This window comes from Perissodus microlepis, chromosome 2 (genome assembly GCF_051167445.1).
Source record: "Perissodus microlepis isolate ML-2025 ecotype Zambia chromosome 2, ASM5116744v1, whole genome shotgun sequence".
In the NCBI taxonomy this organism is placed as follows: Eukaryota; Metazoa; Chordata; class Actinopteri; order Cichliformes; family Cichlidae; genus Perissodus; species Perissodus microlepis.
In genome coordinates this window covers 5687097-5712408 of record NC_140462.1, presented here as the reverse complement: position 1 = coordinate 5712408, position 25312 = coordinate 5687097, and the positions used below count along the sequence as shown (strand labels likewise).

The window sequence follows — 25312 nt, the reverse complement described above, 5'->3', positions numbered from 1 at the left end:
ATTAGACGCACACGCGGACACCACACAAACAAATGAGTGCACTTTGCACTGTATACACAAAGCAAAATGCTTGCAAAGAGAAAGAGAAAGGAAAAAACATGTTTACCACACTGCCTGCATGGAGAGCATGAAGCAAATTTCATATCCACCGGGTTAAGGCTGTTATTAAGCTTTAAATTAATGCTGCTCACTTGACCTTATTTTATGCGACTGTTGTCAGGACACACACACACACACACACACACACAACCAAATTTGCTGTAGCTATACACAACAGCAGGCTCGTTATTTAGCCAAGAAAAAAAAGAAAGAATTTAGCCACCAGCTAAGCATGACATTTTTTTCTTTTTAATCATATACTTAATCTACATTTAGATTTAAGTAAAAGTGACGTTTGGTTTACCTGCTCCACTCATAATATAAATAAACCATCTCTTAAAGTGTCCTGGCCCTTTGTGATTGGCCGACCTGCGACGCCTGCAGTGAAAGAATTATGACAGCGCAGGCAGGACAGAGATGCAGAATGTAAGCGTGGGAGAAGGGCTGGCACAGTTCATCACTAACAGACTGCATTATTTCATGGTATTGTTAGACCTTGATGGAGTTCCAGGGAAGTAGAACTCTGTAAAATATTTAAATATCAGATCAAAGATCAAACCAGAGCTCACAAGGGAACAATACTGAGAGCAGAGAGAAGACTAGTAGGATTAGGAAGAGTCTGCCTCATGTCTTAAACGGTGTATATTTCTCAGTCTTTGCTTCTTCTTTTTTTAATATTTAACTTTTAACTTGTTCCCTCTTCGGGTTATGTATCAAAATTTTCTGTTGATACATTTTGCTTGGTAGATATTGTGCCATTTTCTTTGGAACAAATATCTGCATAAAGACAGCAGTGCTGTAAGAACACTTAGGAAAGGACATTCTTTGACTCCAGAACTGTCATTTTCTCAAAGCCAACATGTTCAAAGGCCAGTCCCTTTGCTCTGATTTCCTGTTAACCTACTTTCTGCCTGTCCTGCACAAGATCAAATGCTTTACACTGTCCTGTCTGTGGTCTGATACCGAGAGAGTGTCATATCCTTCCCCTCACATTCTCACACGAAACAACCTTGTGTGCTCGTGTGTGGCACGCATTTTACTTTATGTCTCTTTTGTTCTTATCTTTCAGATTGTAGATCAAGGAAAGAATGCAAAGAGCTACCATTATATTCTGGCTAATCTGGTAAGAAAGACTATTTTCATTTTTTAAAATTTCTTAATAACCACCAATAACCAATTATATTTTGCTTCCAAGAAGCCAGATGTTCTTGTAATTTTTTTAAGACGTCTTGATCAATAGTTCTCTGGTTCTTTGGTTGCTTTTTCACCCATTTTCAGTCCACTTCCTGTACCTGACCATTTCCAAATATTTTTTTAAGCCACAGTTAGCGCTTACCTATGACTCATCTAATCATATGTGCCGACACATAACAGACACTTTAGCAAAGAATCTATTTTAAATCAAGTCTTTCAACAGTTTATTACTAGCAGTCTGTCACAAAAACATGTCATTTGTTTCCATTTCTTTAGTTGAATCTACAAAAATGCCAAAGATAAAACACTTTGACAAGCATAAAATAGTATTTTTCCTCCAACATGTTGATTCTTAAAGACTTACTAACTGAAAACTATCTGGGCACTGTTTACTTTAAAAAGTTGAGGACAACAGAAGAAGTGGCAGGTCTTAAAAAATACTATCTATAGCAAATGAATGGTATCCATGTCCTTAAAAAACAGGGGAACAAAACCAACAAAGACCTGACACAGGACCTGAGAGATGCCTTAGTTGGTCCATTTACTGTTCAATGAAGATTGATCGGAAATTATTTAAGTAGACGGGTTAACAACCATCCGTAAAACACAGTGGAAGCTCTATCATGATTTGGGGCTCCATTATAAATGCAGAAAAGTACCGTCAGATTTTGATGTCATATTATTTGGAAAGCATCTGACTGGAAACAACGTAACATTTCAGCACAACAATGATCCCAAACACGCTGCCAATGCAGTAAATCATACTTGGATAGAAAAATACAGAATGGAATACAATCAGGCATGAAGACCACTTAAAATGAAGTTACAAGAAAGCTTGTGTTAAAGAGTTCAGGTTCTGTTGAAGAATAAAGGTTCATATATGTTGGCAGATTTCAGTAACTCACTGTGCCCATTTCTCATTTTCTAAGAGAAATAGAGAAATCAGGGGTGGCTCAGGACTTTTTGCACGGCACTATTCTTCTCTGCATTCACACTTTATTTGAATTTATATAAATTTATGTAAATTGTATCTTTTGTCTTATATTTCATTTCATAACTGGATTCCAAACTTTCAGTAGTTTATTGCCAATTCAGTAGTTGTGTTTACCCAATAGAATTATCTGGTTTTACCCTCATTCCATCTGCAGCTCAGCTAAGTCAAATATCCTTTCACTGCCACAGCTATAGAAATCACAGCAACACAAGTGGGAGACCTGCGACAGTGACAGAAAGCTGTGCAGACTCACAGCAACAGAAAAAGGTCAGGCAGCCAGTGTATGAAAGCATACATCCATTAGCTCTCTTTGTCTGCGGCCTTTTCCTCGCCACACACATGTTATGCAGACCCCGACAACACTCGATAAATGCGGCCAAATGAAAAGAAAACTGGCATCAACAGAAGCTGTGGTAATAACAACATTAATATGCAGCTGCTGGCTTGAACAGTTTCTCACTGCCGGCGTTTTAGATTGACTCAATCTCCCTTGTCCGACCGGTTTGCCAGATTTTATTTTAAATGATAAAGCTTAGACGGTAATAACAGATGATATGCAAAGTGGCCACAGTCCTTTATAATGGGCCCGTTAAAATGTTGGACCAAAAAAATGGAAAAAAAAGAAAGAAAATGACTTTATACGTCCTTGGACCTTTTAGTTCATTTACTTACCTCAGTGCACATGTGTGCTTGTGTGCGTTGATTCTGAGCACAGACTGAATTTCAGTAAGTACTTAAATTGTGGTTACAATTCTGTCGGGAACACCCCCCATCTACGTCCTGTGTTAGCAAAGGCTAGTTTCTATAGTAACCTCCTCAGCTGACTGCACAGCATTAGCTCATTCATGGAGCAGAAAAAAGACATAAGTCTGTCTGTTGAGCTGAGAAATATGGACACCTGGCAACACATACAGGTACATTAAGGGAAATGCGGCTGTTAAAGCAGACTGAATGCTGCCACTCTTGGTTGCCCACATATGTTTGGGGTATTTTTCTTCTTCTCTTAAATAAAAAAGGGCAAAAAACCAATTCTAGATAACTTTAGGCTAGGGAACAGCAAGTCCTCTTTGTTTTTCTTCAGTTCTTTTGACTGTGTGAAAATCAAAACACAGTAAACAAGCGCGAATTCGGAACGGATGTGATAAAAAGAGCCAAGGCTTCAAATGGCACGATAAAAAACAACAACAACATCAGAGCAGAGAAGAAAGAAAACGGATGGTACGCTGGAGACAATCCAGAGAGAGGCACCTTTTCTCCTCATCAGTCAAAACTTTGCTTTTAAACCTCAGACAAATCACAGACAAATCTTTTCTCCTCCTCTGTCTCCACTCCCACCCGGTCTCTCTTGTCTACCTCCTCCTCTCCCCACGCTGACAGGCAGCCTGCTGAGAGACTGAAACTGTCTTTCCTACTTTCTACCTCTGAAAAACAGCCCTCTCCACATAATAGTTGGGGGGGGGGGGGGATACAAGAAGGAAATACCATTACAGTAAATCGCTTCTTCCTCCATTCTTCTTTGCCTGAGGCTCGCCTTGCATTGTTCACAGTAGCCTATAAGGTTTTGATCCTGCTGTTGTTAACAGTAGCCTATGAGGACTCCGTCTATCACAGATTAGTGCTGGACTGCTCCTTCCATGTAATGAGGTTTTCTATTTTCTTTCTCACTACTTCTGTCCCTCAGGAAAGACCTAAATGAAGTCTGCTCAATGGGATGATCACCCTATGTAAAAATGAAAGATTTTTTTTCTTTATTAAGAAATTAAAACCTGAACTTGTGATGGCACAGTTAAAGCAGTACTTAAAATGTAATAAAGTTGGCTAAATTACCCAACCAGCGGCAACTAATGTTAGGTGCCCTGCTGCTGGTTCCAAAACCTTTTTGGACAGTGTTCATACAAAATGCTCACCTGCTTGAAACCCTTTGATGCAGTTTTTAACAAGTTATGATAATTGATCCATCCATTCATCCATCTGCTTATAAGCTAAACTGCTTATGAAGCTCAAAAGTAGAGGCGAGATCCATTTTACATGTGGGTTTTTTTCTTGTGACCCCTGGATAACCAGAACCCCTGTTTGCAATCCACTGCTGTAGAAGAACATATCAGCTGGATTTCACAGGGAGTTGACATATCCTCTGTACCTGCGTGAGTATGTGTGTGTAATCTGTTTCTGTCTGGTTTCCTCTCAGGGTTTTCTGGACATCGATCTGACAGATCTGAGGAAAGGCGGGGCAAACATAACCGGCTTTCAGCTCGTCAACAACTCAGAGCCGAGTGTGAGCCGCATCGTCCAGCAGTGGATGGAGTTTGATAATAAGGACTCCAAAGTGCCCAAGCCTGGACTCAAAGTACTACCTCTTAAATTTCTGAGTTACTTTCTTCTTCTTCCATAAGTCTCTAAGCCTAGTGTCTATATAATAGGTAACTCTTATCTGAATATGCTTTTTGGATTTTGGATTTCTGCTATAGCAATTGTTTATCTATACCAAGCTGAGAGTGATACCATATCAAGGTATTTGTGTATTTACAGGCATAAGAAAGTAGCCTAAAGTTTAAGTTATAGAAATGAAGTCTCTGATGTTTAAGCAAAGCGCTTCTAGTGTTTGTGACATGAAATGTAACTGAATTAAACTTGCTCTCTGCAGTACACAGGTGCTCTAACATATGACGGGGTGAAAGTCATGTCTACAGCCTTTCAGAATTTAAGGAGACAGAGGATAGACATATCTCGCAGGGGCAACGCTGGAGAATGCCTAGCCAACCCACCAGCTCCCTGGGGACAGGGCATAGACATCCAGAGAGCCCTGCAGCAGGTCTGCACACGTGGAGAGGAACACGCTAATGCACACACGCATAAATACATAGATCCTCGTGCACACTCACACAATTTCTTGAGTGGCACATTGGCTAACAGCTCCTGAGTTTGGGCTGGCTGAACAAATTAGGTCTCATTCTGTCGTGTAAAGTTCACATTAAGTCGTTGGAGAGCTCTCCAGTATCAAATGTGACATCATAGCTAGTAAACACAACCTGCAGGCAATAACACTCGACTGTGATTATCATGAAATATGACATCAGCAATTGAGTTTAGAAATGTAATATTTGGCGATGAAAATGCTGGACTGGCTGTGAGACTCCTTAATGTCACAGAGACACACAAACGCCGACCCGCATGTGCATCGAGGAACACGGACAGTTATTTGGATTCAATTTAGAACGCTAATAAAAACAAAAAAAGAAAATTTAAGTTCAAGCCATTCAACACCATTCACGCAAAGTATGGAAACATAAAAACTGCTTTTGTGTTCATGAGGATTTACGTACAGTACAAGTGCGTGTGTGAGTGTGCTGCCCAAGGCTCTGTCTGCAGAGTGGCTGCGCAGAGGCCTGTTCCGAATCAGTCTCGCCATCTGCCTGCAGATAGACTGGAGATTGAAGCCGTTCGTGTTCGCTCAATTAATTCCATCACACAGCCAAGACAAACACGGTGCACTCTGCACACATACGTGCGCACCGTCTGTCATTTATGTCCACAGGGACGCGCGGACACTCACAAATGAAAACGACACAAAACATGTGAGTTGCGCTTAGAATGCATGTCATGTTAGCATGATGTGCGAGTGCTTGCTCCTAGCACTGAAACGCTGGTTGAATATCACGCTACGTGGCAGCCGTACCAGCCAGGCAAGTGAGAGGATCTGAATTACTTATTCGATATCTTTGACTCCATTACAGGTCCGTATAGATGGATTGACTGGTCACATTCAGTTTAATGAGAAAGGCCGCAGAACCAACTACACTGTTAGTGTCATGGAACTGGCCCCCTCTGGACCCAAGAAGGTGAGCCTGAGGGTCCGATTTAAGATATTCATTCTTGCCCAAGGGCCCCCTTTCTAAAAAGAAAATATGTATGCAGTCTTATTACATGTGTCTGACTAACCCTGTAGCTTATTTTAAAACCTTGTACTGTAGTCAAACGAGTGAATGCTCCAAAGAGCCAGTTTCTAATTTAAAAAGTTAAGATTCACATTTAACAAGAAATCTCCTACTACCTTCAGTGAAGTGTATGAGTAGCTTTTTACTCTCACACCTCACTGAGCAGCTCCCAAATGAGTACATCATTACTGCTGCAAATACCTTAAGGATGAAAGGTAAATTAGAGACATGGATTTACCTTACTTCTTGGTATGTTTTCAGTCTTGCAAATGCAACTGAATGTTTATTTGAAATAGCAGGAAATTCATATTTTCCTCTTGCGCTGGAGAAGCTATCCAGTGAGGAGACTTAAGTACTTGAATTTCTCTGAAATGCCTGATAAATTATAAATTTTTATTAAATACAGCTCATCATTTCAATTAAATTTTGTGCACTCCACATACATGTCTCTTTTGGGATTTCAGTCATTCACAGTAAGAGCTGCTAAATCCGCTTGATAGGTCATTGGGCTGGACTTAAATATAAGCTGAAATATGATAAACTGCCTTTAAGCTCGAGTCTTTGAGTGGGAGTAAAAGTTATTTTTCTCTCATATAGTCAGAGTTTCACTTTAGGCAGTTAATTAAACACGGGCCCTTCTTTGTGACACATTCTCCTTGCCTTAGGTCGGCTACTGGAATGAAGATGAGAAGTACGTGACCACAGCCAGCCTGAGAGGGAGCAACGAGACTTACCCACTGCTGAACAGAACTTACATAGTCACCACTATCTTGGTAAGTATGAGTTAAAAACAAAAAAACTCAAACAAACAGAGGTTAAGGGCTTTTTTTTAGGGGACGAGGGTGTTTAATTTGAGAGACTGAAACAGATAAAGTAATAGTAACATAGTTTCTTTCATGGTAGAGTTCCTTAAATTTCACGACCCTGAAAGAATTCAGCAGGCGTCCGCGATTGTATCTTGCTCTCTTGTTTCTTTTCCCAGCTATATTTTATAACTGCTCTCATTCTGACTGAAGCCTGCTCAGAATAACAATGAGTATCAGTATAACTTTATTGCTCCGTGTACATCTGAAGTGCAGAATCTTATGCCTGACATACAGTGTTGATGACTGTTAGAGTTGGTATAGTACACATTTATTGCACTTTTAAAAGCTCACAAAAGGTCAACATAATCTCTGTGGTAATGTCAACACACATAAAAAAAAAAAAGGCAGACTAGAAAGAACCAGCAGAAGTGTCTGTGCAGCATTAGAACTTCTCATGAAATAGTCAAAGTAACTGTTATATATGAGGCTGTGGTATGTCAGTGGATCCTTTAAATTTCTTTAATTTCTTTTTACCATAAATGTCATCATTAGGTCATTCAACATGTCTTGGGTTGTATTTGTTGGCAGTAACACAGATGGTCTGCAAGTGAGGTCACATATCGACCTGATCCATTCTTGTGACACGTATCATTATATTTTGTAATCATAGCTGATAATATCTGACTATAGTACAGTAGAGGATATTAAAGTTAGTTAGTACAATATATCCCTGGAGGTACAGGATGTTCTCAGAAGCTTGTATATGTCTATGAACTGGTTCCCTAATTTTTACTAGTGGTATATTTTTAAAGTGAAAATGTTTGTTTGCAGTGAAAAGTGGCTTTATCTAATGTATGTGTGAAAGGTATATGCACACCGGCTGGAATTAGAAATTAAGCAGCTTAATTTATATGTCATGTGAAAAAAAAGTTTTCACATGACTTTCTGCAGTCTTGTGAAAAAATACAACCTACATCAGCAAGTGTGAGCATCTCTATGAAGGAAGACATTTTGGCAGTTTGCTGCTCTGGAGCTTTCAGGTGTATGTTAACACAATTCTGAGGAGGGAAGACACCAGCAATATCTAGAAACAATTGCTGCTGCCTATCAATCTGTGGAGGTTTATGAGACCATTTGCACACAGTTTGAAGTCAATCATTCAACAGTGAAAAAAAATATTGACAAGTTGGCATTCAGGACAGATTACCAATCCTCCCAGGAGTAGACGTCGCAACAAACTCACCTCAAGATCAGACAGTGCAACGTAAAACTGAGAAACTGCAAAAAATTCCAGAGCGACATCTCAGACTCTGCAGGCCTCAGTTAGCATGTTAAATGTTGCAGTTCGTGACAGTACAACTAGAGGAAGGCTGAACAAGTATGGCTTGTTTTGAAGAGTTGACAGGAGAAAGACTCTTCTCTCTAAAAAGAACATGGCAGCATGTCTTAGATTGGTAAAGATCCATTTGAACAAACCACAAGGGTTCTGCAATGATTTCCTTTGGACAGATGTGACCAAAGTGGAGATGTTTGACCATAATGCACAGCACTATGTTTGTTACAAACTGAACACAGCATACAGGCACAAACACATCATACCTACAGTCAAGCAGTGTGGTGAAAGGAGTGATGATTTGTGCCTGTTTCACAGAGACAGGACCTAGGAGCCTTGCATGCTCTTTATAGCAAAGCATTCTAGAGTCAAATGTGAGGTCATCTCTCTGACAGTTAAAGCTTCGGCGAAATTGGGTCATTCAGCAGGACATTGTTCCCATGCACAGCAGCAAATGTGCAACAGAAGAAGAATCAAGTAGTTCCAATGACCCAATCAAAGTCCACACGTCAACCTGATTTAAATATTGTGGTGAGACCTAAGAGAGCTGTGCTTAAACAAATGCTCACAAGTCTTTAGGAACTAAAGCAAATTCATAAATAAGAGTGGGTGAAAATTCCTTCACAATGATGTGAGAGACTGGTAAAGTCATAGAGAAAAATAGTAATTTAAAATTATGGTGGTGCTACTGAATCATGAGATGAGCCTCATTTTTCACAGGACTGTATAGAATCCTGCGAAAGCTTTCTTTTTTGCATACAATACAATACAATACAGTTTTATTTATATAGCACATTTAAAAACCCGAAGGCACACCAAAGTGCTTCACAGTAATATGGAGAGTCAACATAAGTTAATAACAGGGTACAAATCGGGCACTAGCACAGACAGGATAGAGGCACTAACAGACCAGAAGAGTTAGATAAACACAAAATCCGCTAAGAAGACAAAAACAGCAGTAAAATTAATAATAAAATAATAAATTTAATAAAATTTAATAAAAGATTTAAAAGGGTATTAACTGGTCAGGAAAGCCAAGTCAAATAGATATGCTTTCAATCTTGATTTAAAGGATTGGATAGAGTCCAAGGCTCGAATAGAAGCAGGGAGGCTATTCCAAAGGTTGGGTGCAGCTGAAGGCACGATCGCCTCTGGTCTTCAGTCTAAACTTAGGTTGGGCCAGGAGTAATTGACCTGATGATCTTAATGCACGACAAAGAGTGTACAGATTGAGGAGGTCAGTGAGGTAGCTGGGCGCAGTGTTATTCAGGATTTTAAAAGTGAGTAGCAAGATTTTAAACTCAATGCGATATCTGATTGGTAACCAGTGTAGATCAACAAGAGCCGGAGTAATAGGGTCAAATTTTCTAGTTCCAGTAAGAAGGTGAGCCGCAGCATTCTGAACGAGTTGCAGCCTTCGAAGAGAGAAGGCTTGGAGACCACAGTAGAGAGAATTACAATAATCTAACCTGGAGGTCACAAAAGCGTGGATAAGTTTTTCCAGGTCCCTGTGTGGTATATAATGCTTAGCTTTAGAAATCTGGCGCAGTTGAAAAAAACCAGATTTAACTACTGATGATACTTGCTTATCAAGCTTAAAAGAGCTATCCAAATAGACACCCAGGTTATGCATAGAATCAGAGAGAGAGTTAGCAAGGGGCCCCAGCAGGGCAACAAGCTGGTCTCGAAGAATATGGCTGTCGAACACCATAACTTCAGTTTTTTTCTCATTTAAAATGAGAGAATTATCTGACAGCCAATCTTTAACCTCTCTCAGGCAATCGTACAGGGAGTTCAGTGATGTTGACAAATCATCAGTCAGTTGACAATAGATTTGAATGTCATCAGCGTAAAAGTGATAAGAAATATTGTATTTTTCAAATATGGAGCCCAAGGGTAGCATATACAAAGAGAATAATAAAGGGCCCAATACAGACCCCTGGGGCACACCACAGCAGAGAGGGGCAACAGAGGAATAGTATCCTCCCATCACAACAGAGAAGGATCTATCTGTGAGGTAAGAATTAAACCAGTTAAGGGCAGAACCCTTGATGCCTACAACATGCTCTAGCCTCCTCAAGAGTATATTATGATCAACCATGTCAAAGGCTGAAGACAGATCCAATAAAACTAAAATGGCAGGGCGACCAGAGTCAGCAAATACAAGAAGATCATTATAGACTCTTAGCAGGGCCGTTTCAGTGCTATGGTGTGGCTTAAAGCCAGACTGGTATTTGTCAATGATATTATTTGCAACTAAGTAAGCCTGTATTTGGAGAAAGACGGCTTTCTCCAAAATTTTTGATAAAAACGGAAGTTTTGAGATTGGCCTATAATTGGCAGGGTCTTTCTGATCGAAATTACTTTTTTCAAGAACAGGGTGCACTACCGCATGTTTAAAAGCAGTCGGGACACAGCCCACTAACAATGATAAATTCATTAAAAATAAGATGCAAGGCCCAATTTCCTCAAAACCTTCCTTGATAATTCGGGATGGAAGGATATCATGCACAGAATTTGAGTTTCTCAATTGTTCAATTATCCCCTTAAGAGCGGGGAGTAATAACAGCTCAAAGTGAGAAAAGGTGGACATGCATCCTAAAACCGGAACAGGATTCAGCACAAGAGAGTGAGAGTGTGAAGCCTTCAGTAATAAAACTTTTCCACTAAAATGAATAAGAAATTGCTCACAGAGAGCCTGAGAGGCCGAGCTCGAAGAGTCCAGACAGGGATTTATCACTGAATTAAAAATTTTGAATAACATTCGGGGGTTGTGGCTATTAGTCTCAATAATATCTGATAGGAAAGCTGCTTTAGCTGCCTTTACGGAGTTCTGGTATAGAAAGACTGCATGACTGTGGGATTTTTGTGGGACACATGAATTCTGCTGTGTGCGCCTTCCTTCAGATGGCTTCAGTGTTCACCAGATACAAGATTCTTAGTGGAGCTGATGAAGGCAAGAAACAATGTAGAATAACAGAAAAAACATGAGTACACATCAACCTGTGCACTTTTTTTAGAGGCATTGGCTGCATATATAGACATCATTGCCAGTGAGAGGAGAAAAACTCTTCCAGTCAGCCTCCAAGTTGTAATTAAGATAAAGAAATTTTCAGAAGCCAACTATCTCTGCCACTTAGCAGATATAATTATGTTTAAACAAACTAGTGCAAAATGGCTGCAGTAGTCAGTTCAGCTTAAATGAAGCCCAAAGTGAACCCTAATGCAATCCATTCAGCTGCGAGAAAAGGAGATTGATAGCTTACATGGTTTTGTTGTACCCAGTTTTCAAGCCTTTAGGCTATTTTTCAGAAAAACAGAGTGCATAATCTCAGAGATTAGACATAGTTAACTAAACACATTCTTTGTTTGAAAGTAACTCTCCAACACTCCAGGAGAGAGAGGCCAGAGGGCAGCCACTTGGAGTTTGCCAAAAGGCACCTAAAGGACTCTCAAATATCGAGAAATAATTCTCTATTCTGATGAAATAAAGATTGAATTCTGTGGCCTGAATGCAGTGCGTCATCGGCAACATCATGCTCTGGAGATGTTTTTTGGCAGTAAGAATAGGGAGTCTAGTCAGGGTCGAGGGAAAGATGAATGCAGCAACGTATCCTTGATTATAACAAGCTCCAGAATGTTCTGGTTCAGCCCCAGTTTTCCAACAGGACAACGACCCTATGCACACAGCCAAAGTAACAAAGGAGTGGCATCAGGACCACTCTGTGAATGTCCTAGAGTGTCACAGCCAGAGCCCAGACTTGAGATCTGAAAATGGCTGTGCACAGACGCTCCCCATCCAACCTGACATAGCTTGAGAGAAGATTGAAATATTGAGCCAGGGCTGTCAATACTTATGTCGTTGTTATATTTTAGTTTTAAAATTTTACTACATTTACAAGAATTTCAAGAAAACTTTGTCTTTATGGGGTAATATGTTTATAATTTGAGGTAAAAATGAATTGAATCCTTTGTGGAATGAGGCCGTAACATAACACAACGTGGAACATGTGAAGTGCCGGGATGACATTCTGCATGCATGTAGCTTCTGCCACTTCAGCTGTCTGCAGTACAACTGGAAGACCAGAGATCCTGTTAGAATCATTTTCACTGAAAAGCCAATCAAGTGGTTCTTGTAGTATTACTATAATAAGATTACTGAGTTAAATATAAGAAAGTAGCCACTAATGTAGCTGCAAAGGCAAATCCTGACATGTAGTCTATTGACATCTACTTTCAAAAGTATGCCTAAAATCCTTATTTAAACCCAAGAGTTGGAATCTCCGGAGTAAGCCGCCAAAATAACTCTCTCTGACATAATCTCCTATCAGTGTCCTTTTCTCCGGGAAGATAAATTAGTTTTCTGTCTTGGAAGCTAAGAGAAGAGATAAGGTGTGAGGAGCACAGGCGCAGGAGTTTTTACACCTTCTAACTTCTGTGCTCTCTGATTCGTTGCCTACGGGTGGGTGTTGTTTTGCTGCTGTGTTGATATCACATAGTTCTTCACTGTAGTCCCTGCTGTCCAAGCCTGTGCCCACAGACTAGGCCTGGAGATGTGGAGAAATGAGGCACAACTGGTTTAATGGGGCATCAAAGCTTCCTTTGCTGATGACTGCAGCTTTGCACTGAAACCAGACAAAGAGTGAAATGTGTCTAATCTTAGCATGCCTGATTTTTGTGTTATTGTCGCCTTGAGTGTGTATAACTCTTAAAATATATTGGGTAATGTCAGCACATGAGAGAAAATGATTGAATTTTTAAAACGTATTAAAAATATGAACTCCTACATGTGTAGTCGCATTTGTTCAGGTGCACAAGTGCTCTTGTGTGTATAAATGTGCAGCGAACATGTCTGAGTATTGTATTTAATGTGGTTGAGTGACAGCAGATCTCAGTGGAGCTGTTCGAGGTCAATGTGATTCAGTCCTGGAGGACCTTTTGTATGCCTTGCCACATCTCCATGTGCACATTTGTACGTGTGTGTGTGTGTGTGTGTGTGTGTTTCTGTGTGTGTGTGTGGTGGGCATGCTCACAGTTGCGTGTGCCCTGTCTTTGTCTATGAATGCGTGCGCCAGTGCGTACACTGTGAAAGCGCTGCACGCCGGTCCTTTCTCTTCACTGCCTCCCCAGGGTGCCATTTGTCTACCAGCCTCAAGTTATGTGCAACAATGATTACCTTCACCTGGATCATAAAGAGCAGGAGAACACAGATAGCTGTAACACATATAGGAAACCCTCTCCTCCCTACACCCCCACCTCCTTATCCAGACTCTGGTGAACACGATGGAAGGATTTTCTAAGCTCAGCAGAAAACTCTCGCTTAAAACAGGAACACATAACAACTTGTGGGAATTGAGGCCTTCTAAGTGCTGCTGGACAATTTATACTGAGGCGACTTTAATTCTGTATGAAATACATATTTCTGAAAGTGGAGCCCCAGGTGTCGTGTCAGCTGCAGTTTCTCAGGCAAGTCAATCAGTGTGAGATGTGCAGTAGTCGATGTAACAAGAAGAACAATGTGGCCCTGGAGCAGAGGTTATCCTGGTTTCAGAGAGCTGTCAGCTTCATTGTCTTCATGCACACACTTACACAGGTGCTCGTTTGAATCATACCTCATGTCTCTTCGGCTCTAACAATGCTGCCCAATTCCTGTTTTCTTGCTGCATGCTATGTGCTTTTCAGTGCACGATCCAGTCGCAATCATCCTACTTAGAGGGTCTTTGTGGATGAATTACATACCTACCTTCAGGGAACAAAGCTAAAATAATGCCTTGTGGTTCCATTTAATTTTCTTTTCTTCTCAACCTTTAAACCTACAATTATATCCGGGGCCAGTACTTTTTTTTCCTTTTTTTTGCCCTAAGCCTCGGTTTAGAACAAGAGAGCGCTTCATTTTCAAAATGCACACTAATTTCAGGGAAATCATTTCAGAAGCTGTTGAGTGAGTTCCTGTAAATGATTTTTAAAACTTTAGGAAAATAAAAAGAAACAAATAAAAAATCTGTTTTCACTCTTGGCTGCCCCACATCCAACAGGAGTCGCCATACGTGATGCTGAAGAAGAACCACGAACAGCTTGTGGGGAATGATAAGTACGAGGGCTACATCGTGGAGCTGGCTGCAGAGATAGCAAAGCATGTGGGCTACCAGTACAAACTGAAGATCGTCTCAGATGGCAAGTACGGAGCCCGAGATCCCGAAACCAAGATGTGGAATGGCATGGTTGGAGAGCTGGTGTATGGGGTGAGTCGGTGGAGCTTCTTCTAAGATTTTCTTTTTGTTTTCCCCACAGTCAAAGCTGGAAAATTAACTTTTAAATGTCTTTTGTGAATACTGATTATTGAAGGTCTTAACACATTGAAAACCTCACTAGCCCCAAGCCTGTTAAGGATGATTACCTATTTTGCTTTCTTTTTATTAGTATTCTGCGCTGCTTATTTAATTATAATTTTAACATGTTTGATTTTGGGCAAGGTTCACTTTGCAAGAAACAAATCCTTACAGTTTGCTGCTAGAATAATTTGTGATTATATGATTACTAAAGCTTCCTCTGAATTGCAATTTTGACAGTCTAACCACTTTGTTCTTCAGAAGTCTGAAATTGTGCTGTGTTTTTAATTTGACCTGGATCGTTACCAACTAACTTTTGCTGTGTGTACCAACTGTGCTGTGATAAGGTGGAGGAAGATAGAGACACCATCTTAAAACTGAAAGAACTGCTCTTTCATTTGCTTTCTCGTTGTGCAATACACTTGGATATATCTAGACACGGTGTAGTGCACTTTGGGTGGTTGAGGTGATCCTCTCAGACCTTTGCTGCAAACAAGGAAACACAAGTATCATTCCACCTCAGAATTTCAATGAAGTGCTACTTTATCCAGCACTGTTTACACCTGTCTTTGTGCTCTTTCCTCAGAAAGCAGACGTGGCTGTGGCTCCGCTCACTATCACCCTGGTCCGTGAAGAGGTGATTGACTTCTCCAAGCCCTTCATGTCACTGGGTATCTCTATAATGATCAAGAAACCAACCAAATCCAAGCCTGGCGTGTTTTCCTTCCTGGACCCGCTGGCTTACGAGATCTGGATGTGCATTGTGTTTGCCTACATTGGCGTCAGCGTCGTCCTCTTCCTGGTCAGTCGATTCAGCCCATACGAGTGGCACGCCGAAGACTACGAGGAGGGAGCCGAGCCGCAGACTCCCACCCAAGCGGCGGCTTCCAACGGGGTGCAGCAGGGCCAGACACCGACGCAGCAGAACACCACCCAGCAGAGTCCAGAGCAAACCAATGAATTTGGCATCTTCAATTCCCTTTGGTTTTCACTTGGCGCCTTCATGCAGCAGGGCTGTGATATTTCACCACGGTAAGAAGCTGAGGCCACAAATTTTGAAGCTTTATACTCCTCTGAGTCTCTGCTTTTATTTGTTGGTGCACAAAGAGACATTCAGTACCACCTACGTGTAGTACATATCTATCTGCCACACCAACGCCTCAGCATGCTGACTTGCTTTCTTTTTCAGCTCACTTGAGTTTTGTTTATTGAGATTTTGTTGTGTTTTTCTTAGCCGCTTGTCGTACAAAGAAGTGATAAAACTTTAATGAAGGGCAGAAGAGCCAGTTTATGATGTGGTCATGTTGCAGACTGTTGTGGTCTCATTCAGTCTCCAGATAATTCCCATAGTGCTAAAAACATGGCACAAATCTATGACAGTCAAAACTGGTAGTCAGTAGAAAGCTTTAGTATTTTATAAAATTAAAAATTCAAATCCGACTGTCAGTCTGCCGGCCTGCCATTCTGCATCTCACAAGTGATTAGCCAGTCGGTTGTGCGAATATCAGAGCCTTAAGAAGCTGCTATGAAGGATCCTGGTGTGAGTATTGAGTGGTATATGTTGGCTTCCCTCAAGTGCTCTCATGAGCTGTGGTATGAAACCGTTCTCAAAAGGTCACCAATTAAAAATCTCATTAAGTGTCTGAAATTAGAGACACTGAGGTCGACTTTCTGAGCTCTCCAGAGGCGCTAACAGGAGGAGATGAGAAGATAATGTCAGTGTTATCACTGTAAGCTCTGAACTAGCAGAGACAGGTTAGGTCACTCGTAGACAGAGCTTCTTGTCTCTTTAAACATTAAGCTGCATATACATTATGTAGCAGCTACCGTGAAGTTGGAGATCCCGTTGCGTTCCATCTCGACTTCCTTCTTGTGGCAAATTAAAGGGTGTATTTTCACTTTGGCCTCACCCTGCACAAATAACAGAAGGGAAAAAAACAAAACAACTTTGCAACCCACGGGCCTGCATGTGGCACATAGGTGCTCAGCAGTACATAATGTAGGTAGTGAATTCCTCCTCCCACAGGCCTTCATCTGACATTTACTGTTTTCTGCCTGCAGACTGTGCTGTGCTTCATGCAAGATGAAGCCTATTGTCCAAATGCTCTTCTCTTACAGGCAGAAAATGCATTTGGAATAACTATTGATTTTCTTGTATGCCACACAAAGAGAGAGGGCCAGGGAATGTCACGGTGCTTCCTTAAAATTGTCCCTTCCTTCTGTATGCACAGCCATCTTTGCGCTGTGTGTGTGGAATGGTGTGTACTTTGCAATTTAAAAAAACTTAATTAAGAGTATTTGCATTTCTTTTGCTCGAGGAGCGAGGGGGACGACCTCTGCCGATGCAAGACCTTTCATTGACTTCGGCTAAAAGGACAAAACAGGCCATTCCTCTCTACTTTCTTATGTTCTCTGTAAAATAGGTTTGAGGTGGAACCGAATTTCATTAGTGTCATTAGTGAGGTTGGGCTTTAAGGGCGCTTGTCCTCTAAGGACTTCAGTCAAATACCTCTCTTTGTCTTGGAGTGTCCTTTCAAGGTGAGTCTGAGTGTTCATTTTTGGTTCTTGGTAAAAGATTTTTTTTTTTTTGGGGGGGGGGGGGGGGGGTGTCAGGGGAATTCACAGACTTTTTTTTTCTAAAAAGAAAAAACTGCACATGTCACAGCGTGTGCAGCAGGACATGCTGTAGCGATCAGCACGGCCTGCTTGGTGTCTTGACAAACCAACACAGTGAATGTTTCACCCCGCTGAATACTGGCCTGAAGGAAACATCTTCCCCTTGAAAATTTGGGTGACCTAGTTGCTCTAGTTAGCACAGCGCATATTCACACACACTGGTGCATGCTGATGTGTCTCCTAAAGCATTATGAGTTCTTCTGCTAGAGTTAAAGGACATACTGTTGCAGCTACGGTTTGTCAGATGAAAGCAACAGTGCTTGTAGCATCACAAATTCACAAGAACAGAGCATTGCACAGCGTACGCAGTTTTACTTTTATCAAAAAATTATTTCTTGAGAAGATTTTGTTCTTGTATGTAAGGTAGTGTTAGACCATCTTCTTTAATTTTTTTTCTTTTCTTACCTAGCTGCAGCCTGTCTTTCTTTTTCCACTTTATTCATAGACTGAATATGTCCTGTCGGTGTGAAAAGGGAAGCTAGTGCGGCTGTGCCCAAAACCTCCATACTTCTCTCTCCAGATTGCGAAAAGAAGGCGTATTACAGGGACGTCCTCAGTAAAAACTCTCTTAACAGTTTATATTCTAAGGCACTACCTTCAGGTCTTTTTCAATATGGCGTTATGTTCATTTTGTATGTTATGGTCCCATTTAGAGAGAAAGAGACAATAAAATAGAGTGTGCTTTAGAGCGAGGATACCTTGTCAGGCACAAGTCACTTTTTTAACAAATACCGCTTATGAAATCCTAGATAGTCACTTGTTGGTTATTATGTAAGCACATGAGCTATCCTTGCTGATTGGCTGATCTTAGGTTAGTTTTTTTAAAGCATCAACTAATATTGATTTGTCTGATGCTGTAGCTCTAACTAGTTAATTAAGAACTTGTTAATTTGGTAGCAGCTGATATACAAAGTGACTATGTGGATATATATGACTATGTGAAATAATATTTGACATAAAGCAGATTAGGGTCCGTATTGACATATTACATCACAGAGTTGCTGCAGCTGTGTTGGTTGTACATCCATGATATAAGTAAGTGTGCTGTTTAACCACGTTCGAAAGGTGATCTGTTGAACGGATATGATTTGTATGACTATGGAGACCATGTGAGCACAAGGAACACATTGTAATGTTAGCAATGATTTGAGCTTTTCGACACGGTGGGTTATCCTGCTGCAAGCAGCCATCAGAAGATGGGCTGTGGTCATAAAGCGATGGGCATCGTCACCAACAATACTCAGTTTGGCTGTAGCCTCAGTTTCCTGTTCGTAGCTAACAGGAGGGGTACCTAGATCCTCTCCTGCATGGCTTGGTTGTAACAAGTTTAATAACAGAGTTGCTGTTCCCGTTCTATCAGCTCAAAGCAGTCTGGATATTCTCTTCTAACCTCTGACATCAACAAGGTATTTTCACCCAGAGAACTGCCGCTCACTGGATATTTTCTCTTTTTTTAGACCATGCTCTGTAAACCCTAGATGTGGTTATGAGAAAATTACAGTAGCTTTTGAAATACTCAGACGAGCCCGTCGTCTTGACCACTTCTACATGTCTAAATGTAGGGTTGAAGATAGATAGATAGATAGATAGATAGATAGATAGATAGATAGATAGATAGATAGATAGATAGATAGATAGATAGATAGATAGATAGATAGATAGATAGATAGATAGATAGATAGATAGATAGATGGTTAATTAATACATTTCAGAATAAAACTACGTAAAAGACATTATGTTTCTGAATTTGCTGACATTTCCCAGTCAGTGCCTGTAAACCTCTCATCGCTGTGCCTTTATTACTAATAGGTGAGAACAGATTGTTCTAGAGGTGCATTCAGCTCTGTGATAGGCAGCCTGAAGCACTTCTCTCTTCATACTTCTCCATTTAATCAGAGACAAAAGGCCAAGGAACAACACTGATGATCCACTCTGTCCTGGATTAATCAGTAGGCGTGTTTAATTTTCTCGTCAGCCTGTATCTGTGTGTGTGTGTGTGTGTGTAGCCTGGTTCTATTAAAAGCAAACACTTATTGCCATTTTCTTTGTCAGCGCTCTAATAGTAGGCTATCAGATTGGAACAGTCTACGGTGTACCTGTGCATCAAGGTGTACATGCAGCTCTGTTTCTCTGTGCACATGCATAGACTCACTTGTATTCATTTATGCTTCAAACTGATGCGATGCATTAATGCGTACAGTACGTGATTGTGTGTGTATTGGCCAAACTGCTCCCCCTGCTATTTATTCTGTGCAAGGCCATGTTTACTGTGCTCTTTCTAAATGTCAGCACTGTCAGTCAGGCCCTCCCATAAGCCCCAGTCTGTGCTGTTGGGCCCTTCTTGTGTTTATCTCCGCAGACAGGTGGATTCCAAGAGTGACCCTCACCCCCACCACACACAAACACACACACAAACATAAACGCCCAAAATATTCTCCATTCATCTGTTCACCCGTTAACTTCCTCGTTCTTTACTTCAGTCCTAGCATTCGCTAATCAACTCTGTTCTCCATTCTTCAGGGGTGAAAAACCCTCACCTCTCTCATCCTAAACAGTCGCACATCCATAAAATGTGAATAAAACACAGGGCTTTGGTTAACCCTGTAGTTGTCTGCCTTCTGCGAACAGAATCAAACTAGCTAATCGCATCAACATTGAGCTGTAGTATTGTTGCAAGGCTTGGCCCTCGCACTTCATATGAACCCTGCCAAAGTAATGGAGGCTTAAGTTAACACATCGCAGGCAGAAAGTCAAAATCTCAACAGATGATCCAAATAATCCATGGAAGGCACGGAAATAATGAACACTATACTTGTTTTACAGTGAAGAGCTAGTTTTTTCCTTGTAATACATTTTAAGGGAAGATGCAATGAGGGAAATATTGAGTGGATTTGAGTAAAAGAGTGCAGTGTTCTTCAGGTGAATGTGTTTGGATATGTTTAAGTCGGCATCTGTCGTCCGTGTCTCCTCATAGGTGCGCGTTTGCCTGAAATGCATGGCCCCGTGGAGTTCTCTCCGGTCCTCAGGTGTCAGCGTTCCCTCCGTTATATGACTGTAGACTGAAATAAATCAGCCCTGTCACTCACACCCTTCCTGCCAGCAGCAATGTCTCAGGCTGGCGGTCAGAATCATTCAATAATGGATTGTATACGAGGCGTATAATGTAACCCCAGCAGGGTCAGTATTTATTTTTTGTGCTACAGCACTAAAAAGGAGAGGTTAAACACTCAGTTTTCTCAGGGAATTTTTGATTTCTCCGTTCTGTATTTCTCCAGGATTACGTGAAGCAAAAACATAACAGTAAAATTTTCAGATCTAGTACTATGTGTAACACAAGCATAGTGTTCATTATTTCCCTGCTTTCCGTGGATTATCTGGATCATCTGTTGAGATGTTGACTTTCTGCCGTCAATGTGTCAACTTAAGCCTCCATTACTTATTTATTTGTTGACTTATGTAAGCACAGACAACTTTTATCAGACTCTCATTGAAACCCGACCCAGATCGCAAACAATAATTGAAAATATGTTAAATCAACATTTTAGTGTCAACCTGAATTCTGCCTTTGAGTCTTGATCATTTTTACAGTTTAATACTGACACATTGTTGAATTTATGACTTCTAATCAACTGAACTTCTGTGGTATTTATATAAAATCCACCACATTTCAATATAATTTCCCGGTCAGCTATAAATCCATGACTTTTCAACCTCATTGTCACCTGATCAACTATAGAAAGATCATCATCGATCAATTATATTATTGTGTTCTTTTAATGTCATTACTATTACATCGTCAGGTTTTAACGTTATTGTAACATTGACTCAACATTTATTTAGCATTGGGTCACATTTTCCCAGAACATTTAGGATGTGATCACTTTATTTGTTTATATATAGATACCCTATTGGTTTGTCTTCATTCCATTTTGAGAAGAGCTTTCAAAATGGCTCACGCTTCAAACTGAATATTGTACGTGTTCCTTTCCTCTTCCTTTCAACCCAAACACAGACTCACCCGTAGCACACTGCACTTGAAATTAAAGGTTTCCTACATAATGCAGGCACACCCATTATTTCTGACATGAAAGCTATTGTTCGGCTGCTAACCAAACCCTCAGTGAGGAACCAGGTGAACTCTTGTGATCAAGGGAATTATTGATCTTGCACAGGGATCAAGCGGGATGTCACACTGTGTTTATTGTTGTAATTAATGTCGCGAGCACTGAGAAAATAGACTGTGTTACACACCACTGAGTTACATAATTGTAGAATAAGTTAGCTGCTATAAAGCAGTTTTTTGGAGAGAGTGGGGGGGTTCAGGAAGGGATGATTTATTCATAAAGATACGGCTCGGTTTAGTTCACGGCACAACTTATGTTTTATTTATTCGGAGATCGCATGAAGGCAACTTTTTGATCTTACATGCATGCACACTCGCCAACAGAAACCACCGAGGCACACGCACGCACAAGCCCATATACACTCCCCACTGGCGTATCACACTTTGTACCACAGACAAAGGCACCATCGCCTCTGAGGCGTTTACTCTGTCACATCAGTCACACATACATTTCCACATGCAGAGAGGGCTTTTTTTTTCTTTTTGCTGTAATCAAGCTGTGACAGTATACGGATATATTTCTTGCAACCATGAATAATACACCGAGCTCGAGGCCACACGGGAAATCTACCTGGGCCAGCGTAAACACTGCCAGTTATTTGACTGGGAAGATGCGATGCTGTGAGGCTTATGAGAGGGCCTGCGAGTTGAAAAGAGCCCTAATGAGAGTTTTCTCTTTGTGATGGCAGGCCCACTCTACTATAGGGGTGGATGCCCTTATATATGTAGTGAGAGGAAAAAGAGTGAGAGGAGGAGGAGTGAGATGACTAAAATCTCTCTCAGCTCAGCTGTACTGTTTGGGCTTTGCAGAGTGTGTCACCATGGCAACCGTAAAGAGATTTTTTTTTTTTTAAAATCATAGCAGTTTCCCTTCAAGTCTCTCTGATGTGCAGAACTTCACTCAAATGCACACATACAGCATCTCCTTTTCTTTTTTCTTTTTTGTATTAATGCTCAGAAAGCCTGAACGCACTGTCAGTCCGCTTACACGCGTGTTGATGGCATTGATTTGCGGGAAACAGTTGTGATGTATTTGCCTATTTTTCTAGCTGGAGTGACTAAGAGGCTTTGCGTATGTGTGTGGGCGCGGAGCTGAGCACTCTCACAGATTGCCAGAACTGTCTTTTCTCAGGTTACTTGAGGCTAAGACAGCAATCCGCAGCATCATTCAGCAAACAAGTGTGCGGACACAGATATAACGATTAGAGTTGCATCTCAATTATATCGATTCCCCTGCACCGGCAGCGTGCGGTGGCTGCAAGCTGAAGTTTTGTTTTGTTTTGCGTTCACGCACAACCGCTCCAAAATGAGCCATATGTTGCAAAGCAGCCTGTTAACTTCACTGCTTCTTATTGAAAAAAACATGCATTAAATAATTACGAAGCGTTTGAAATCATAACGCTTTTGTCAGTGTTGTTTTGTTTTTTTCCCATAGTCTACTTGAATGAGTATAATTACAAGCTTGTGGTGTGTTTGCTTCAGGCTGGTAACATTACCATAATATTCTCTTTTCAGCTCAATGGCATGGTAATGCTGACCTTTAGATGGAGAGAGAAGCTTTAATAAATCATTATTTTTTGTGCTCCATGCTTAAAGCTCACATGTTAGTTTGGCCTTGGAGATGAAAGCGCTCTCAAATAATACAGACTTAACAACTGGGAGGTCTTTGCAACAAAAGCGCAAGCACACAAAAGCAAAACCTGTGGCTTTGCAACAATATTGGCCGTAGTGTGTTGCTGTTCCCCCGAGGCTCCTTTGGCAATATCAAGAACACACTAAAAGCGTCAGACAACTGTGCGTCTGTTGTCTTTCTGTGCACTAAAAGCATCGTGTGTGGCACATCAAGCCAAAGTCGCCACGTCTGCTCTGAGCTCTGAACCCGTGACCGGGGTCGTGCATGTGCTTTCTGCAACTGCAGCGACCTATATTGAGGCAGCTTCACATAAAAAAGTTCATCACTCATAAATATACTATTCTGGTTAATTATCCCAGCATACCTGTGCAATTAGGCATGATTTGAGCCGCCTGTTTTTTTAGTTTTTTTTTTTAATTTAAGGAGACTGTGGAGAAAGCTTAAATAAAATTTTATCAACCCATTACATTTACAAGCAGTGGAGGCATAGTTGGGAAAAAGGCTCATTAACAAAAGCCCTGTGATATACAGTAAGTGAGTAGAAGGACTCTTAAAGGAAATATAAGTAGAATCATTTAATCCTCCAAATAAAAGAATAAATTATGGAGTTGTTATTTCATTCTCTAATTTCATTCAAATGTAATGCAGGCCATCATCCTGTGCCAGCACTGTGTGACAAACGCATCAAGTAAGGTATTAAAAATGATTCACCTCAGTTCTCACGGCCTGTTCAAACCTTCAGCTCCTTCAAAACAGAATACAAATAATGTTTACACACAACTCGGAAATATGACTGTAGAGCCCTGTGTGCTATATTATGCTAGAATAACTAATGGAGTAACCCTTGACTTGGTTGTTGCACCACACACACACGCACGGACACTTTATCTTCTGCAGTCTCATTGTGTTGATTGAATAGTGGTCCTTTCTTCTTTATACTGCTTTCTTCATTTCCACGTCTAATGAGTTGTTTTTGCTAAGGATGTTTTTCGCAGTTCACCAGAGCAGGGGATGATTAGCTCAGATATAATCACTCTATCTCGGATTATATCTATATATATATTTCTGCTTAGTGGTGCAATAACCTCACCAGTTCCACTTTGCTACTCTCTCACTCCCTTTTTGCCGTTTCTGTTGTTTCATGCCGTTGCATGTAAGAAGGCTCGCCTGTGGAAACACACTGGGAGTGGCCGTTCCCAGTCATTGAGAACATACGGCTACTAATTTATAAGAAGGAAACAAGAAAAAAAAGCTGCGTATCAGAAAACTCCTGTACCATCCCTGATTTGTCTTAGAATCACACCATAATTAGAGACCATTTTCTTTCTCATTTAAACCTCTGTAATTCCTAATCCATTGTAATGTGGCCATTACTGGCTCATTTTTTACACTTGCTAAAGTCATTAGTCATTGCTAATTACCATATCGAAAAGAGGAGGCCAGCCAGGGGAATTCTAATGAGAGTTTAGCGCTATAGCAGATTCCCAGGGAACTGTGGGTGGAGATCGCGTAGGAAACGTCAAAGCCAGAGATCCGGTCTGCCGTGTGTAGCTTTTTAAGATGATTTTTTTTTCTAACAAGAGAGTTTAACCTCTGCTTTCTAAAGGTAAATACTGTACGTGAGGTCACAGCCCAGTGCTCTTCCAACCACTGCAAGCCAAACCTGAGGGACCCCATCACTGTAAGCAAGAAGCTGATTTAGGGAATGCTAAACTTGGGTAGGTGTCAGGTGGTGAGTCCTGGTGGCCGAGGGGGCTTTAAGAAGCTGTGTAATCAGTGTTCCCGCAGACCTGGTGCAGTTCTTGATTGCATGACATGTTTTCTCTCCATCACTATGAAGCTGAAGCAAAATGCTCCAGGAAAGAATTTAGAAAAATACACAAACAGAACCAAAGGCTCATTTGGATTTGATACTGAATTTAACAACACCAATGAGACCTGTTTCCTTTTTCTGCTTCTAAAATACTTATTATATTATTTGGTTACTGTATTTTTTATTTATTTAAATTTAATATTTAAAGTAATGGTGAGAGAAGCCAAAGAAAGTAAATAGATCTTTAAGGTTAAGAGAGTTTGGTAGGTAAGTGTGCGCTATATTTGCTCGATCACATGTCAGTGGCTGGACACTGATTGATCATTTAATTATTGCAGCACTAACGATGTGCATACACACAAGTATTGTATTTCTGC

General features: G+C 40.8%; 1 protein-coding gene across 3 annotated transcripts in view; it reads left to right on the top strand.

Moving 5' to 3' along the window:
• Positions 1–25312, top strand: part of gria1a (glutamate receptor, ionotropic, AMPA 1a) — a 75915-nt gene that overhangs the window by 28146 nt on the left and 22457 nt on the right. For all 3 annotated transcript variants that reach the window (XM_084941735.1, XM_084941716.1, XM_084941726.1), the window contains exons 5-11: positions 1169–1222; positions 4476–4634; positions 4932–5099; positions 6022–6126; positions 6888–6995; positions 14397–14603; positions 15277–15722. In XM_084941735.1, the coding sequence (XP_084797861.1) occupies positions 1169–1222; positions 4476–4634; positions 4932–5099; positions 6022–6126; positions 6888–6995; positions 14397–14603; positions 15277–15722 (1247 nt within the window). The remainder of the gene's footprint in view (positions 1–1168; positions 1223–4475; positions 4635–4931; positions 5100–6021; positions 6127–6887; positions 6996–14396; positions 14604–15276; positions 15723–25312) is intronic.